The sequence below is a fragment of the Lepus europaeus genome, chromosome 9 (assembly GCF_033115175.1).
Source record: "Lepus europaeus isolate LE1 chromosome 9, mLepTim1.pri, whole genome shotgun sequence".
NCBI lineage: Eukaryota > Metazoa > Chordata > Mammalia > Lagomorpha > Leporidae > Lepus > Lepus europaeus.
The window spans coordinates 791,951-807,200 of NC_084835.1; the positions used below are offsets into that span (position 1 = coordinate 791,951).

At 50.6% G+C, this 15,250-nt stretch overlaps 1 protein-coding gene across 1 annotated transcript in view; it reads left to right on the forward strand.

Moving 5' to 3' along the window:
- The first annotated feature begins 1,930 nt into the window (after positions 1 to 1,930).
- Positions 1,931 to 15,250, forward strand: part of CNTN6 (contactin 6) — a 121,962-nt gene continuing 108,642 nt past the window's right edge. Inside the window, exons 1-3 of the mRNA XM_062200334.1 lie at positions 1,931 to 1,940; positions 2,022 to 2,148; positions 7,039 to 7,214. Coding sequence (XP_062056318.1) covers positions 1,931 to 1,940; positions 2,022 to 2,148; positions 7,039 to 7,214 — 313 coding nt within the window. The remainder of the gene's footprint in view (positions 1,941 to 2,021; positions 2,149 to 7,038; positions 7,215 to 15,250) is intronic.

A 15,250-nucleotide genomic window follows, 5' to 3' on the forward strand; every position in this document is an offset into this window, starting at 1 on the left:
TCAGGCCCAAGTGTGGAGGCTGTGGGGAGAATTCCCAGGTGGCTCTTCCTCTGCCTCTCACGGGGAGACGAGCTGAGGGAGTCAGGCTCTCGCTCCTGGGCCAGCTGCCCACGTCCTACACTGCAGCTCTGCCTCTTGTGTCTCTGCCGGCTTTGACAGTCTCTCAGTCAGTGTCACGGGCACTGTCCCTTTGCTCGCTCAGGCATTAGTGTTTCTTGTGTGCTTCTGAGGCCCTGCACGTCTTACCAGGCGTTGGAGTAAGAAGAGCCTGGGTCCCCTTTCTCCATCAGCAGGCCTGGGCTGCACCAGAGCTCAGTGGCCAGGGGGCTTGCTCGGCCGGGTGGAGCTAATCCTGGACTGGCTGAGGGGGAAACGGTATTTGTCCACAACTCCAGGCCAAGAGTGGAGGGCACTGCGGTGACCTGTGAAGATCAAGCGAACAGAAGGGTTTATCTCACAGGTGCACCTGTGTTAGGACGCTCGTGCAGGCAGTGGTCTGAGTGCATGGGGACAACAAGAAGGAAGGAACTTCCAGAACCGAAGTTACTTCTTGGTCTTAAAGCAGGGGGGGACTTTGGAAATCCTAACTCAACTTCGTGGCTGTGAATTTATTTCCTAATCTGTAGTGGTAATGTGATGACGACGATGGTGGTGATGACGATGCTGTGTGTGTAATTTGATGTCCGTGCTAGGCATCATGTGGCATAACACAGATCCTCTGATGTGAGTGTCACATCTTCTCACCAGTGAGGACAAGAGATGTGCTCCAGTCACCAGACCTGCTCTTTTCTCTGTCCCGTTTTCTTTGCAAACCACAAAGCCTGGCTTGAGTGATGTCAACCCTTGAGCCTCCCCATTGCTGTGGTTGGTGTCACAGGGAATGGCTGGGCCTCAGGCGCCCCTCAGGTATGACTGTGGGAATCAGGAACTGCGTGTCCTGAAGTTAAGTCCAGGTGTAGCCAGGTTTGTGCGTCCTGTGGTGCATTTGCACACAAACACTGAATTTCAGACCTGAGCGCTGAGCACCCCCTCCCCTTTTCTGCCTTTTACAACATTTCAGGCCCAACACCTTGGAGTGGAAGCAGGTAAGGTGGGCACCTGTCCAGGTGTCCAGGCGTCGACAGCCATGTGGCCAAGCTGGGCACGAGACAAAAGATGTATGCTGGGCTGGGGTCAGGTGCGGGTGGACAAAGGAGGGCAGAGCCCCAGAACTTCAAGAAAGGGCTGCTCAGAGAGTGAGAGGTGTGTCCAGGCACAGGGAGGCCAGTGTGGACGGGCTCCCCTGGCCACGCCACACAAACAGTAGTGGATTATAACTCTGCCAGTCAAGTAAGAAATTGGCGTCATCCTGGTTGAGTAAACCACACTGAAGGAAATATGTGAAGAAGAGAATTAGGAAAGAACTGTCTGTGTCATCAGAGGCCATGAGCACGAAATTCCAATCACGAGGCAGAAAAGGAGTGTGGCCGGGGGAACTTGTCAAACTTGTCACATGCAGCTCCCCTGAGGCTGTCCCTGTCCCTAGTTCCTGACGCCCAGACCCAGGCAGAGGGGACCATGGCAGCCAACCGCCTTGTAATCTCACACAGCCTCAGAGTCAGGAAATCAGGGGGAGATGGCGGGGCTGGTCCAGAGAGAGGCTCGGAGACAGAGCAGTTCAAGGACACTGGTGGTTCTCAGACACGTCCTCTGGCTGTGAAAGACGTTACGAGGAAGGTGGTAAAATAGGGCCTACGGTGCCAGTGCTAGCGCTGAGACACCATCAGTCTCTTAATATTACTTTCACTTGGGTTGTGTGGGAGAATGTCCCTTTGTTTGTCGAAGTAGAAATACTCATTTGGTTCAATAGGGGGTCAGTCTGAAGTTACTCTAAACGGTTCTGGAAGAAAAATTCTTGCAGCATTTTCTGTGAGGCTGAGCGTATTCCAACATGGAAGCCAGTGCGTGCCGACCTGCTGGGTAGCACAGCCTGTGCTCAAAGCAGGGCCCAGGTGCTCACGTGAGGCTCTTTGCTTTCACAGGTGATGGTGCTGTGAGTTGCCCTACCTTTACCCAGGAGCCACAGGACGTCATTTTCCCTTTGGGTTCATCAGCATCTGAAGTCATCCTGAGCTGTGCTGCTGCCGGTCACCCTGCACCTCATTACAGGTGATGTCTGACCCCGGCTTACACTCTGTTTTCCTCTGCCGTTGATGTAACGCACGCACGGACACACATGCATACATGCACACACATGGCCACACGCCAATAGACACACACACGGACACACACACAAACACACACGGACACACGTGGACATGCACACACACACATGTGCACACACACAGATGCACAATAACACACTATCAAAGTGTCCTAGGCTGACAGGTACAATCCACAAACTCTTCCATAGCTGTACAGTCGTGTGCCTGCCACTCAGACACAGACGTGGACAGTTCAGTTCGGAGCGCCTCTTCATGCCACTCCCCAGGCAGTCATCACCACAGCCGACCTCCAGGTGCCCCCGGCTGTACCTCTGTCTTACTGGCTAGGTTGACACCATTGATTCATGGGAAGGATGCTCAGTAGTGCACGTTGTGTAGAGAGAGGGAGAGAAAGGACCAGAGCCTGGAAGAGGAAAGGAAAGGGGGACTTGCTTCCTCACTGGAAGCCCTAAGGTGCACCTGCTTGGCCTCCTTCTCCCCAGGCTTGGTTGTCTCTGAACGTCCCCTACTAGGGAATCTCCAAGGTGGAAATGTAGCAGTTCTGTGTGATGCAATTCTGTGACTCCACTGGGGTGGGGAGAGTGTCCCATCACTAAAACAGCATTTTGGGAAAATGTGCCAAAGACAGCGTGTGGCTCTAAGGCAGAATGAGACTTTTTATTCAGGGAAAATAGGAAAAAGAATTGTTTCTCACGTATTACCTGTGGAGCAGAAGAGAGGAAGGGTCAGCCATGTGTTTGTTGTTTATGCAGTTGCAATAAAGGCAGGGTGTTCTCCATGTTGTGAGTGGAATTCACACATTTAAAAATACACGCATGAAGCAGTTACTACGGTGTCAACAGTGAGGATATTTTTCTAAGGAGAATTGTGTGTGTGGTGTGAATATAGGAAAACTGCAAACATCAAAATGATGCATTTGGTTTTAAGATAATCTTTTAGGTTCTTTTTACATTTATCTATTTTTAAAAAATTTTATTTATTTTTTATTTATTTGAAATGCAAAGTGACAGAGACTGAGAGAGGAGTGTCCTATCTGCTGGTTCATTTTGCAAATAGTTGCAGTGGCTGGGGTGGAGCCAGGCCTAAGCCAGGAGCCCAGAACTCCACTCAGGTCTGCCTTGTGGGTGACAGGTGCCCACTGCCTTCTGTGTCACATCAGCGTGGAGCTGGACCCGTAGCAGAGCACTGAGACTCTAACCGGTGACGTGAGTGGGATGCCAGAGTCCCAGGCAGCGGCTTCCCCGCTGTGCCACAGCGCTGGCCCCAAGGTCTTATACTTTAAATGTGAAGTTGAATGGGCACGCACAAAGGAACACTTAGAGCGTGCTTTGGAAAAATAGTCTCTTTTGCCTAATTTTTAAATTGCAGCAAAATATATATTATTTACAAGCATAATTACTTTGATCTTAAGATTTCTAGGTGAATCTGTTAGGTGACTTCAGTGCACAAAGCTTCCCCATTTGTACTGTGTGGAGCTGAGCGTGGTGCCGTCTCCTCCCAGGGAAAGAGCTCAGAGCTGAGTCTCTGTCTCATGTACCCTGTTGCCCTCGGGATGCCCAGTCAGGCCCATCCTCACCCCGAAAGACAGGATCCTGCTTTACACGCTGGCTCACTCAATCCAAGATTTGTTTTCCTTAGCCAGTGAGCTGTCTTATTTAATTGAATACATCATTAAATATATAAAAATCTGATTCAGACATTTTTCAGATCACTGACACACAAAGTTGTGGTTTTATGGCTGTATTTTTGAGAGCTGGTTGAGCTGACCATAGGGTTGAGAGATTTGCTGGAGAAGACCAGCACATCTCTTCTTAGGGGCGCTAAATATAAATCAGTCAACCGTGCATTGTGTGTGTGCCAACTAGGAGTAGACAGGAAGTGATTCCCAGGATAACCCGTTTATCTCTGGAGGACCCCAGCAACGAGGGAGACTGCAGATTCCACAGGCTAAGGTGCTGTTGTTGCTAAGACAGGAGTGAACCAGACACAACCAGACACTGAGAACAAGCTGTTTAGTTTATTTCCAGCCCATGGTGGGTCAGCTCATGTCTAATTGTGTATTTTAAAAACTCAAGGGGCTTTGGAAATAGCGAGGAAAAAATGACGTTTGTAATACTTAAACGTCAGACTCGGGCCCACTTCCACTGATAGTAAGGCAAGAGGCAGAAGTATCCGAGATAACGAGCATTAGCAAAAAATTGTGGAATTTGAGTCGCAAATATGCAGGGCCCCGCCTCTGCCCACAGGGGCAGTGCTCGCAGGTGGTGTGCATCGAAACTCCCTAGGCAGACGCAAACCTGAGGTCTGGTCCTTTCTTCTTCAGAGGTCAGGGGAGGGGCTCAGAAACAGGCGCTGCTACCACGCACTCCGGGCAGTTCTGACGTGAGCCCGTGTTGACAGCAGCAGCCTGCACTCACACGTGTGGAGCACAGCAAACACTGCCTCAGTCATGATGTGACCGAAGTACTTAGCAGTGCAGGAGGCCCCCCAGCAGTAGGTCAGGACGTCACATCAAGTCAGTTCTGTTTCCTGAAGTTCTTGTGATATTAATTCAAATGCTTAAATAACCTTTCAAGATCTATTCCCTGCTTTGCATCCTAGGAACGCAATGCGACCGGAACCATGCGTGCGATGATTACTTGAGTTTGTCTGTGCTGCTCCTCCATTGACTTTGACACGTTAGTTGGGACAAAGTGCACACCAGGCAGGAGTCGACCCCTGATGTGTGTGCAGAGTTTAATGATCATTGCACCACCGTGATTAGAATGATTATGGGACACTGTGGAAAACTCATTCTCTGAGACTAAGCCCACAACTTTGAATATGTGTTGGAAAACAATTACTGGGCTTAATTAGGAACGTGTAACAATGACAGCAGTTATTTCGATGATTGATTCCAGAGTTAAAGAGAGCTGGCAAATTACGCACCAAGTATCCTTTGCTTTGAAAGCAAGGGGGGACTTGGGGTTCCAAAGGCCGTGCCCTGGAAGCAGACTGAGAAAGACCCTGTGGCAGGGCTGGCAGGGAGCCCGTTGGCCTCAGAACAGACTCCCGTAGGAAACCGTGGTCAGAAGCCACTCCTAGCTGCTGCCTTCCCACTTCCTGCCAGTGTGGGGAAGTTGTGCACAGGAACGGCTAACCCACTGACAAGTGAGAAAGGTGGTTCCCAAACTGGGATTGATTTGGGGTTCAGTCCTCAGGGTCATATGTTCCCTGAATACAGACCCTGCTGTGCTGTGGGAAGCATTTACAACACTGGGACAACTGCAGAGGAGGTGAAAAATGCCATTCGTTTCTGACAGCCACCCCACCCCAGTAATCCAACATGGCTTCAGTGCAGATGGGAGAGCCACAGCAAAGCCAATGTAGACCTACAAGACGGTGTGGAAACTGAGTGTGTTCCCCAGGAACAGGCCCTAAACGTGTTCCTCTAAGTGGTTGTGATGTGGTTCGGGACATGCCAGGGTCAGCAGTCGGTCATTTGAGAACACAGAACCAGGGAGGTCAGTCCTGCCTTCCCCTCACCCTCCTGCCCTAAGGCCATGGAAAGCTCATAGAGAGCGAGTTTCCCCGAGGTCAGAGCAGGTCCTGCACCAGGTTCCCCGAGTTCGTGGAGACCTCCTCCAGAGGGGACAGGAGCGTCTCTGCCCTCAAAGACACGGACACCGACGTCACCGTACCCCCCGCTCATCAGCGTCTGTCCCCCGCTCTGTCCTGTCTCACCACTGCCCTGCCGACCTCTTCACCAAACGCAGCTTCCGTCCTCCTTTAGGTCCTGGTTTCTGAAGGCTCCCACTCGGGAGGTTTCTGTCGAGCAGAACTGGGTGCTTGTCTCCAGCTGATCTGCCCTTTGTGACCGAGGCTGCGGCCGTGAGCGCGCAGTGAGTGAGGGGAGCTGCTTTTCCACCCTGACCACTGGCTGTCATCCCACGTGCTTCCTAGGGTCCTCCCCAAATGCTTTGACTCCACACAGCCCGTGCCCTGGAATGCATCGCCTTAAACACACTACATGCACACCTCACCGTCTTAAGAGAGTGTGGTGGACTTGGGACGTGCAGTCTGGTTAGAAACAGTTACCTGCTACTTGTTTGTCTTGAATTGACCAAAGGGAATTTTTAAAACTATTTTCAGTTCTTTGAAAATAAATTGACTTTAAAGCTCTTCTGTTAATTCGTGTGCTGCAGGATTGTTGACTAATAACCAAGATCAGGTGGTGTCCTCCTAATAGAAACCCTTCTCACAGTGCATGTTTTCGCTAACATAAGATGTCAGGTCGGCACTTCTCAGGACCCCTGAAATCTTTGCAGTGGGATTAACTATCCGAGGGACCTAGGAACAGACACAGCTGTGTTTTCGTGTAGTCAGGCGATCACTGGTGTGCTGACAGCCGCAGGTTGGCACTGTTCAGTCTTGGCTGCCATTCTTCTTGCCACTTGCAATGCATGCTTCTTGGACTAGGATCTCTAAATCGTTTTGGCATTCAATTTTGCAGGATCAGTTGTGGGTGTTCAGCTGCTGTTGTGTTACTAGAAACATCTCTAAAAGAACAGGATTGGCCGGTATTTTTGACTGGATGTCTTATTTTAATTTCTCATGTCAAGAGTCCTGTTGCCCCTTTGTACAGATGTGGGTGAATGTTTGTGGCTTGTAAAGAGCAGAAAATCTTTCGAGATGCTAGATACTGATGTCACTGAGCTCGAGACACTTGCCTGCCGTGACGTGTCCTTCGTCTTTGGTTCTTTCCTGGCTGCAGGAGTTAAAACTGCAGTTGTTGAAGACAAATGGTTGTCAGCTCTAAACATTATCAGTATAATGTGATGTTTTTCCTTTGAAGGTGGAAGCACAATGGCACCGCCATTGATTTTGCCGTGAGTGATCGCTACAGGCTGGAGGGAGGGAGCCTGGCCATCGGGAGCCCCCGCGCGGATCAAGATGCAGGTGTATACCAGTGCCTGGCCACCAATCTCCTGGGGACCACTGTGAGCCGGGAGGCGAGACTTCAGTTTGCCTGTGAGTGTGGGAACCTTGTGCTCCCCTGTGCTGAGCGTAGGATGTTCTTACTGTGCGCATGGCAGGAAAACGCAGCCTGAGAGTCACCTGCTTTCCAAAACACTTTAATCCGATGTCTGTAAGAAGTTTGACAACGTGTGTTTTGTGCATGTAGATGCCTCGGGATAATGGAAACCTATTTCAGAAAGAAATGTGTGCACATGTGTGTACACACGTATGTATGCGTGTATGCGTGTGCCACTGTGTGCATTTGTTACTGCAGTGTGAATTATTTTTAAAAGCATCTCTAAAAGTTCCAGATGGAATTGTGAAGATGAACGTGTACGATACTTGAACTTTTCTTTGGTGATGTGTAGTGGTGTGTAGATCACGGAAATAAAAGCAGGGCACAGGTGACATTTGGGCAAGGCTGATGCTCTCTGGGAGAAGGGATCGTGCACCCAGCATGTGGTGCAGGTGGGAGTCAAGGGGCTGCCAACATCGCTCAGCTGCGTCATAAATGTCACGCAGGAAATGACCAGGTGGCATTCACAGATGGACAATGGACACACTGCCTCTTGTGCCCTTTCTGGGTGGCGTTTCCGGGGCCGGGGATGTTTCTGATGTGATGCCTTGAAAGTCTTGTGGAGAGTAATTACATCTGCTGATGTGAACGAAGTGCGAGCCTCGCATGTCTCCCTTAGCGCCACTGCCGTGCACCACGGCAGAGATCAGGCGGCCAGAGAGAGGTGGCTGCACTTCCTTCAGGGCTCGCTCGGCGTCCACGCCGTCCACTGGAAAGAGGAAGTGTCCCGAATTACTGTCTGCTCTGCACCTGCCTGCAGGGCTTGCCCTAGTCCCTGGCAGGTAGAGGGAGTAAGAATTGGGCATGTTCCTCACTGCCGACCTCGTGTGCCACAGCTCGCTCTTCACCCACGTCCTCAGGGGCTGGCTTATCTTGACCTTGTTTCTGGTTTTGTACACACATACAGATACATAGACACTCAGTACATCCAATACATGCACACACATACATGTATACACACACGTACACGTATGTACATGCACACTCTGCTGAGTGTCTCTGAGTGCATTTGCTTCTGTGGAAACCACAACAGGATGAAGAGTTTCATGGCCTGAATGGAATCCGGATAAAGTCTGGTGGCTGTTTTGAGATGAGGGTAAAAACATGATAGAACTCAATTTCTCCTTCTTGCCACCCACGTATTTCTTCTTCCCACTTAAGAAACGTTTCTATAACAGCCTTTCTCCCATGTTAAAAAAGGCGTGCATCTAGAAATTCCCCTAGCTGAAATGTGTTTTGTCTTGGCCATAGAGAGAGAGGTGAAGTCAAGAACGCGCTGGCTCTCAGTGAAGGGGTCGCCTCCGTGCTTGCTCACTCTCCTGTCTCCTGGTGAGCTTTTCCTCTCTGGGCGCAGGGTGTGCGACTGTTGATCCTCAACACCATTCCTCTTACAGTTCATGCAGAAGTGTGGGGCTCACGTCTGTTAGCTGCTCTCTCTCCTGCGAAGGGCAGGCCCTCGGATGCTGCCTGCATTGAGAGCACCCTAGGCCGCCCCACACGCCTCTGCTGCTGAGTGCCCGTGGCAGCGCTGCACACGTCAGAGGGGGCCCGCGTGAGTCTGAAGGAGTTGCTGGGGTGCCAGCCTTGAGAAATGGACAGGCCAGAAGGCACACCTCAGACCACAGGGAGTTGTGGGCATGCACAGCCTCATCTTCATCTTCAGCTTAGTTCCTCAGCACCAGCTTCACAAATCCCAGTGAGGTGTAATGGGGTAGAAAGGGCCTTTGGGGAAAGCCTGGTGGGGAAAGCTGAGGTTTTCCAGTACACACCAACCGCAGTTCCTGCTCTATGTCTGTCAAGTGCCTGGCACTTTGGAATGGGGTTCTCTTAACGGCTCGGAGCATTGCTAAGCAATGCGTGATGTGAGAACTGTGGCTGCACCCACGACACCGGGCTCACGAGGAGTTGATTGACAGCTCGACCTCTTCCTCCTGTTAGGTGTCTGGCCTCTCTCAACCCCGCCCAGCATCTCCACATTTCAAGCTGCTGAAGTTTCTCGTGGAAAACGTCTAGTGTTCCTTGAACTCTCCTCTAGACCCGCATCTTTGCTGGTTTCTGGAGCCTGCACGGGTGGTGCTCTGGCCTGTGTGAGTGGCCTCTCCCTTGAACTGGCTCTGACGTTCTTGTTCTTCCCAGAGATCTCAGCTTTACTGACTTGCGCTGCTTGAGGTCTGACTCTCAAACTTGCCCCCTGAGTCACCATGTGGAGTCCTGCCCAAACACTGGGCACCAAGTCACGTGGGCCTCTGGGCTGCGTTTCATTGCTGTGGGCACAGCTGTTGTCCGTGCGGTAAACCTCATCTGCAGGATGGGGCGGTCTGCAGTCAGCCAGGTGGCAAGTGTGGCTGTGCTCTGTCCAAATACCCAGCTGTCCATGCTGTGGCTGCCCCTTCTCCGTGTTCCATGCCCACAGCTCCCCAGTGGTGCCGGCAGGAACTGGATGACCTTGAAAGAGCCTTACTTTGCCTCTGCACTCGCTCTGCCCTCTCTGCTCTCTCCTGGCCTTTCTCACGCACAGGAATCCCTGCCTCAGGTTCTGCTTGCAAGGAATTCATCGACAGACAGACATTACTTTGAAGGTGAGGTGTTGGTCTGCTTATTGATAGAAACATTGAATTAGAAACCCCACTCATATGGACGTCCACAGATGCAGAAAAGGCTGTGCATCCAAATAAAAACCGCCAGCTCCTCTGCTTCCTGGCTGTGGTGAGCCCATTGTATGGAGTCACTTTGCACAAACGGACTTGGGAGCCGCTTTTCAGAAGCTAAGCCGTGCATGGGAGACTGCAGGTGCACCTCTCAGTAGCTGGTGGCTGTTTTCTTTGCGCTGGTGTTTGGCAGTGCAGAGGCAGGCTTGGGGTTGCTCCACTCCCTCTGTGACTCACCCTGCGCGAGGGCATTGTGGAATGTGGCGCGTGTGCAGAAACCCCCAGCTAAGGAACTGATACAAGTCCTTTGCTCATAAAGACATATGTTGCAAGATTTGATCAAAAAAGACCTCCCCAGCTCCTCAGCATAGGATTCCCTCCTTTCAGATACTTGCTTGCATTTTCACTTAAACCCTGCTCCCTTCACTCAACCCCAGAGCAGGTTCAGCAGGTGTCGTTCTGCAAGGCTCCTGGTAGCACCCTGGCGTGCTTGAGTGATAAAACCAATTTGACTTCTTAAATCACTTGTAGCTGCTTTGATTTTCTTTCTTTCTTTTTTTCTCAAGGACTTCGGTGGTGAAGGTTGGATGTAGACTTCTTTCTTTCATATGTATGCTAATGAATTACTCTGGGCGCCTGTGAGGGGCACGGCACTTGTCACTGCTGTGAGAAAATGCCATCCTTGAGAAAATGCGCTAGGATTGTTCAGGAAGCCTGTGACTCCGCTGAGCTGTGTTTTATCTGGAGGCTCTTAACAGAACTGTACCCCTGGAAAGACAAACATGTAGGATAACAGTGAGTCGTGAGTAGGGCTTGTTCATCCTGCGCTATTTAATCTTTAATCACAGACCCCATTTCAAGTAAGTTTGTTCCATTATCGCAGAAGGAAAAGCAGCTAGACCAGAGCTGCCTCGCCCACTGTTAATTTGCTCGTTTAGCTTGTGACCAGACACCTAGTCTGTGTGTGCCCGGCCTCATGCTGGGTCCTGCACATGGGATGCCAGAGAGAAGCTGCTGTCCGCTGTCCTCTCAGGGCAGACAGGTGAGGACCCAGGTGCAGTCATGACCCAAACGAAACAGAAGCAGTGACGCAGCCTGGCCAGCACTTGCACGGTGCGTATTATGTGCAGGCGCAGTTGCGGGGTGCCTGTGGGGACTTACCCCATGGGTCCCTCAGCATTACCCCATGGGTCCCTCAGCGTTACCCCACGGGTCCCTGGCATTACCCCACGGGTCCCTCAGCAGCCCCCTGGCATTGTCGCAGCCCAATTTCAGAGGAGCAGGTGCAGGCGTGGAAAATGAACTGAGCTGCCTAACATCTTCGCGGGCTGGTGCCAGAGTCCGTTTCCAAACCCGAGTTCAGAGGACTCCGTGCTTCTACTGCCACCTGCACTGCTTCAGAAAGCATGGGTGAGCTGGGGAACTGCAACACGGAGCCGCGCCTGAGCTGGGAGTGGCCACGTTTCTCCAGGCTGGAGTCCTGCAGGGACACTGGGCTTGTGTTACAGACAGGCAGGCTGGTTGGAGGAGTGAGGTGGGGAGAGTGACGGCAGAAGCAGGTGCGTGCACTAGGCTCGCGTACTATAGGAACGTAAGGAGGTGGGCAGCATCCAGGCGTGGCAATGGAACACAGAAGGCTTCCTTCGGGAAATGACTGGGTTTGCTGAGGGAGACTGAACAGCTGATTTGGAGTGAGTATGGGAAGCTCTGTAAGTCAAGCATGGTGTGTGGTGATGGGATGACTGAGTGGTACATAAGGTACCAGAGAACGGGGCAGTGACCCGTGACACCACACTTGTCAGCAGGGGCCTGGGGGTTCAAGAGGGGAGGGACGCTCATCCCTCAGTGTGACACTGTGTGTAGAGAGAAGGGGGCGAGTGGGCAAGGGGCCTGGCCTCGCGTCCCTCACTGGGGACCTTGGGTGCATCGCTCTTTGTCCTGTGAGCAGTGGAGCCATGCGAACCAAGTCAGGGATGGCAACGTTGTGTATAAAATGTATCTGGAGATGCCACGTACTGCCCCTTTAAGTGTCATCTGACACATTGGCAAGATTCGTATGTTATTAACTCTGCAGAACACGCGTGCCGGGCGTCCCGACCTCTTGCGTTGCTACAGCAATGTGTATGATGAGGCGGGAGAGCCCTGGGCGCTCGCCACAGCAGTGACCGCCCGTGCCTGCAGGTGATGTGCAGTGACGGTGCGCATGCAGGCATCACCAGTCCTGGCCAACTGCTCCCTAGGGACGCAGAAGGTGATGCCGAGCTGTGGACCTGTGCCATGCTCGCCACCATGTGTGGATACGGGAGAAGCATGCTGGGACCAAGACCACCCACCCCGCAGCAGTCTAGAACTTCTCCCATCTCTGTCTCAAGACAAATTTTAAAATGCATATTTATTTTGAAGATAGAACAAGTAACACAGAATTCCCAAGAATCGAAATCTCCGGTCACAGAATATCAAAAAGGGAGAAGTCAACACAGAAGGAGGAGTTGCAGGACTTGCAGGGTACCTGTGTGTTTGAAAGTGATAAGGATTTTAACTTGTATTTAATTTTTAAAGATATAGTTGGGAGGCAGAGAAATAGACAAAAACACACACACACACACACACACAGTTCTTTCGTCTCTGATTCAGTCCCCAAATGCCCACGACAGCCAGGACTGGGCCAGACCAAAGCTGGGAGCCAGAAATGCGTTCTCGGTCTCCCACCTGCAGGGCAGGAATCCCACTACTTGCGCCATCCACCACCTGCAGCCTCTGGATGATAAGGGCTTGGCAAGCAGCTCCTTGGGTCTTTGGAGCTGACAGTCAAAGCCTCTCCCCACAGTATGTCCTCCTATTTGTCAGTCCAAGTTCCACCGTTCTGTGATCCATCTGTGGTGTGGAGCCCTGGGTGTAGGTGAGGTAGAAGGAGACGGGAGGCGGGAGCAATCTCTTTTATCCTTGGACCTCCCCCAGAGGTGCTGCTGTGCCGTCTTTGGTGCTTAGATGGAGCTGTCCCACTGCCCGCCCCTGTTCATGGCAGAGCTTCCTAAGCATAGGTTGCGTTTGGTTTCCCCTTCCTCCCTGGTTTCCAGGCAGCTTGCTGGCTCATTTGAGTTGTGTGTGTGTGCAGGATGGCCCACACACGGGCACGAATGGGTGTTTATTCTCCAACTGCCAGGAAAACTTTGCACACAACGCCAGAGCCTGGGCGGGGGGAAATTAGTACATTAATTGCCACATCACCCGGGCCTGCAGTAGCAGGAAGCTGGAGTTGGCAGTGGAGCCAGGAATGAAATCAAACAGTGCTGTGTGGGACAGAGGGGTCTTAACACCCCGCCACACCCACCCCCACTTTCCCCATTTATCACAGCCAAGGTCTTTCTGGGTGGGGGAGATGCTCTTGCATCTAGATAAGAATTTTAAAAACTTCGTGGGCTCTAATCACTTCCAAATGCCTTTAAAATTCTTTCTTATATAGGAAGCTTAAAAATAGTCATAGCTGATTTGGATGATACAGTGATAAAGTGCATTCACTTCTGGAAAAGAAATTAAGACCCAGGAGAAGGAGTTTTAAAAGTAACACTTAAAAATGCATTTAGAAATTGTCAAGTGTCTGATAATTGTGAAGTATGTATTAAGTGGGCAATGCATATGTAATTATAAATGAAAATGCTAAGTGCCTTTTAGCCTTTTTGTACATGAGAAAAGAACTAGCAAAACAAAATGCACAAAGAAGTGTGTTTTCTTTAATTTCTTAAAAGACAGTTGAGAAATTAGCATTGAATTTTCATTCTCATTTTGAAATAGCAGTAACCAACTTTGTAATGACTTAATGTTCTGGATCTGTGTTCATGTAATAATAGCGTAACTGACAACTGGTATCATATCAAGGAGAAAACTTGGAGCCTTTAAATGTAATTTAAATCTTAAACAGATTGTGCATGGTCACATGATAGAATTACAGCAAACCACTATTATGTTTATTTTTTAAATCAACACAGAAGTAGATTGTGTGCTACTCTGGCCTTGTCACTCCACATCATCGCTGCGGGAAGACCTGTTTGTGTGTCTTATCAGAAACAATGCTTTCTCAACACCAGGCCTTCTCCCAGTGCCCCCTGTGCTTCCATCGAGCAGAACCTGATCTTTTTGATCTATTTGAATAAAACTGTACCTTCTGGCTGCCCAGGCTGAGCTGGAGCAGGAGGGTACATGTGAGAAAGTAAGGGACTCATTTTCTAAACTCTAAGAGGTTTTTTGTTTTTTATATAAAACCCAAACAAACATGAAGCCGAAATGCTTGCTCATCACTTGTGTGCTACTAAACAGACAGCTTTAAGGAAGTCAACAGAACCCACACAGGTTTTGTTTTTGAGATTTATAAAGGTGGTTCACAGTCCTTATGTGGGGGTGTGTGTTTGGCCTGGAGGTTAAGTATCCGGTGGTATGCCTGGTTTGAGTCCCAGCTCTGCTCCCAGTCTGGCTTTTTGATCGTGTGCACCTTGGGAAGTCGCAGGTGCCAACTCGGGTAGTTGAGATCTGTCACGCATGTGGAGACAAGCACTGGGTTCCCAGCTCCTGGCTTTGGTCTGGCCGAGTCCTGGCATTGCAGCCATGTGGGTTGTGAACGGCAGTCGACTGATCTGTCTGTCTCTCTCTCAGCAATTAATAATGATTTTAAAATACTTATTTGCATAAGAGGATCAGATAAAAACACTGTGGCACGTATATATACATATATATATATATGTATATATAAAGATGTATTTATTTATTTGAAAGAGTTACACAGAGAAGGAGAGGCAGAGAAAGGTCTTCCATCCGCTGGTTCAGTCCCCAACTGGCCACAACAGCCGGAGCTGGGCCGATCCGAAGCCAGGAGCTGGGAGCTTCTTCCGGGTCTCCCACACAGTGCAGGGGCCCAAGCACTTGGGCCATCTTCCGCTGCTTTCCCAGGCCATAGCAGAGAACTGGATCGGAAGTAGAGCAGCTGGGATTTGAACTGGGATGCTGGCACTGCAGGTGGGGGCCTTACCCGCTACACCACAGTGCTGTTCCCAGCATATATTTTGAATGCGTATCAGATGCTATCTAAAAGCTTAGTTAGCATCAGATGTATAAAATATGCTTAAGAATAGCTTCGAGCTTTACTGTAAAGCCCTGGAAATCACCCTTGTGTTTTAAGGTTTTAACTCATAGCCTACTTTGTCCTGGAGCTGACACGCTCACAGATATGTGCAAAGAGCACAAGAGAAGCTCAGCAAAGCGTCACGAAGGCAGGTGCAGGGGTAGCACAGCCGGCCGCAGCCCTGGGTGCTGCCCTTCGCCCCTTCCAGCCG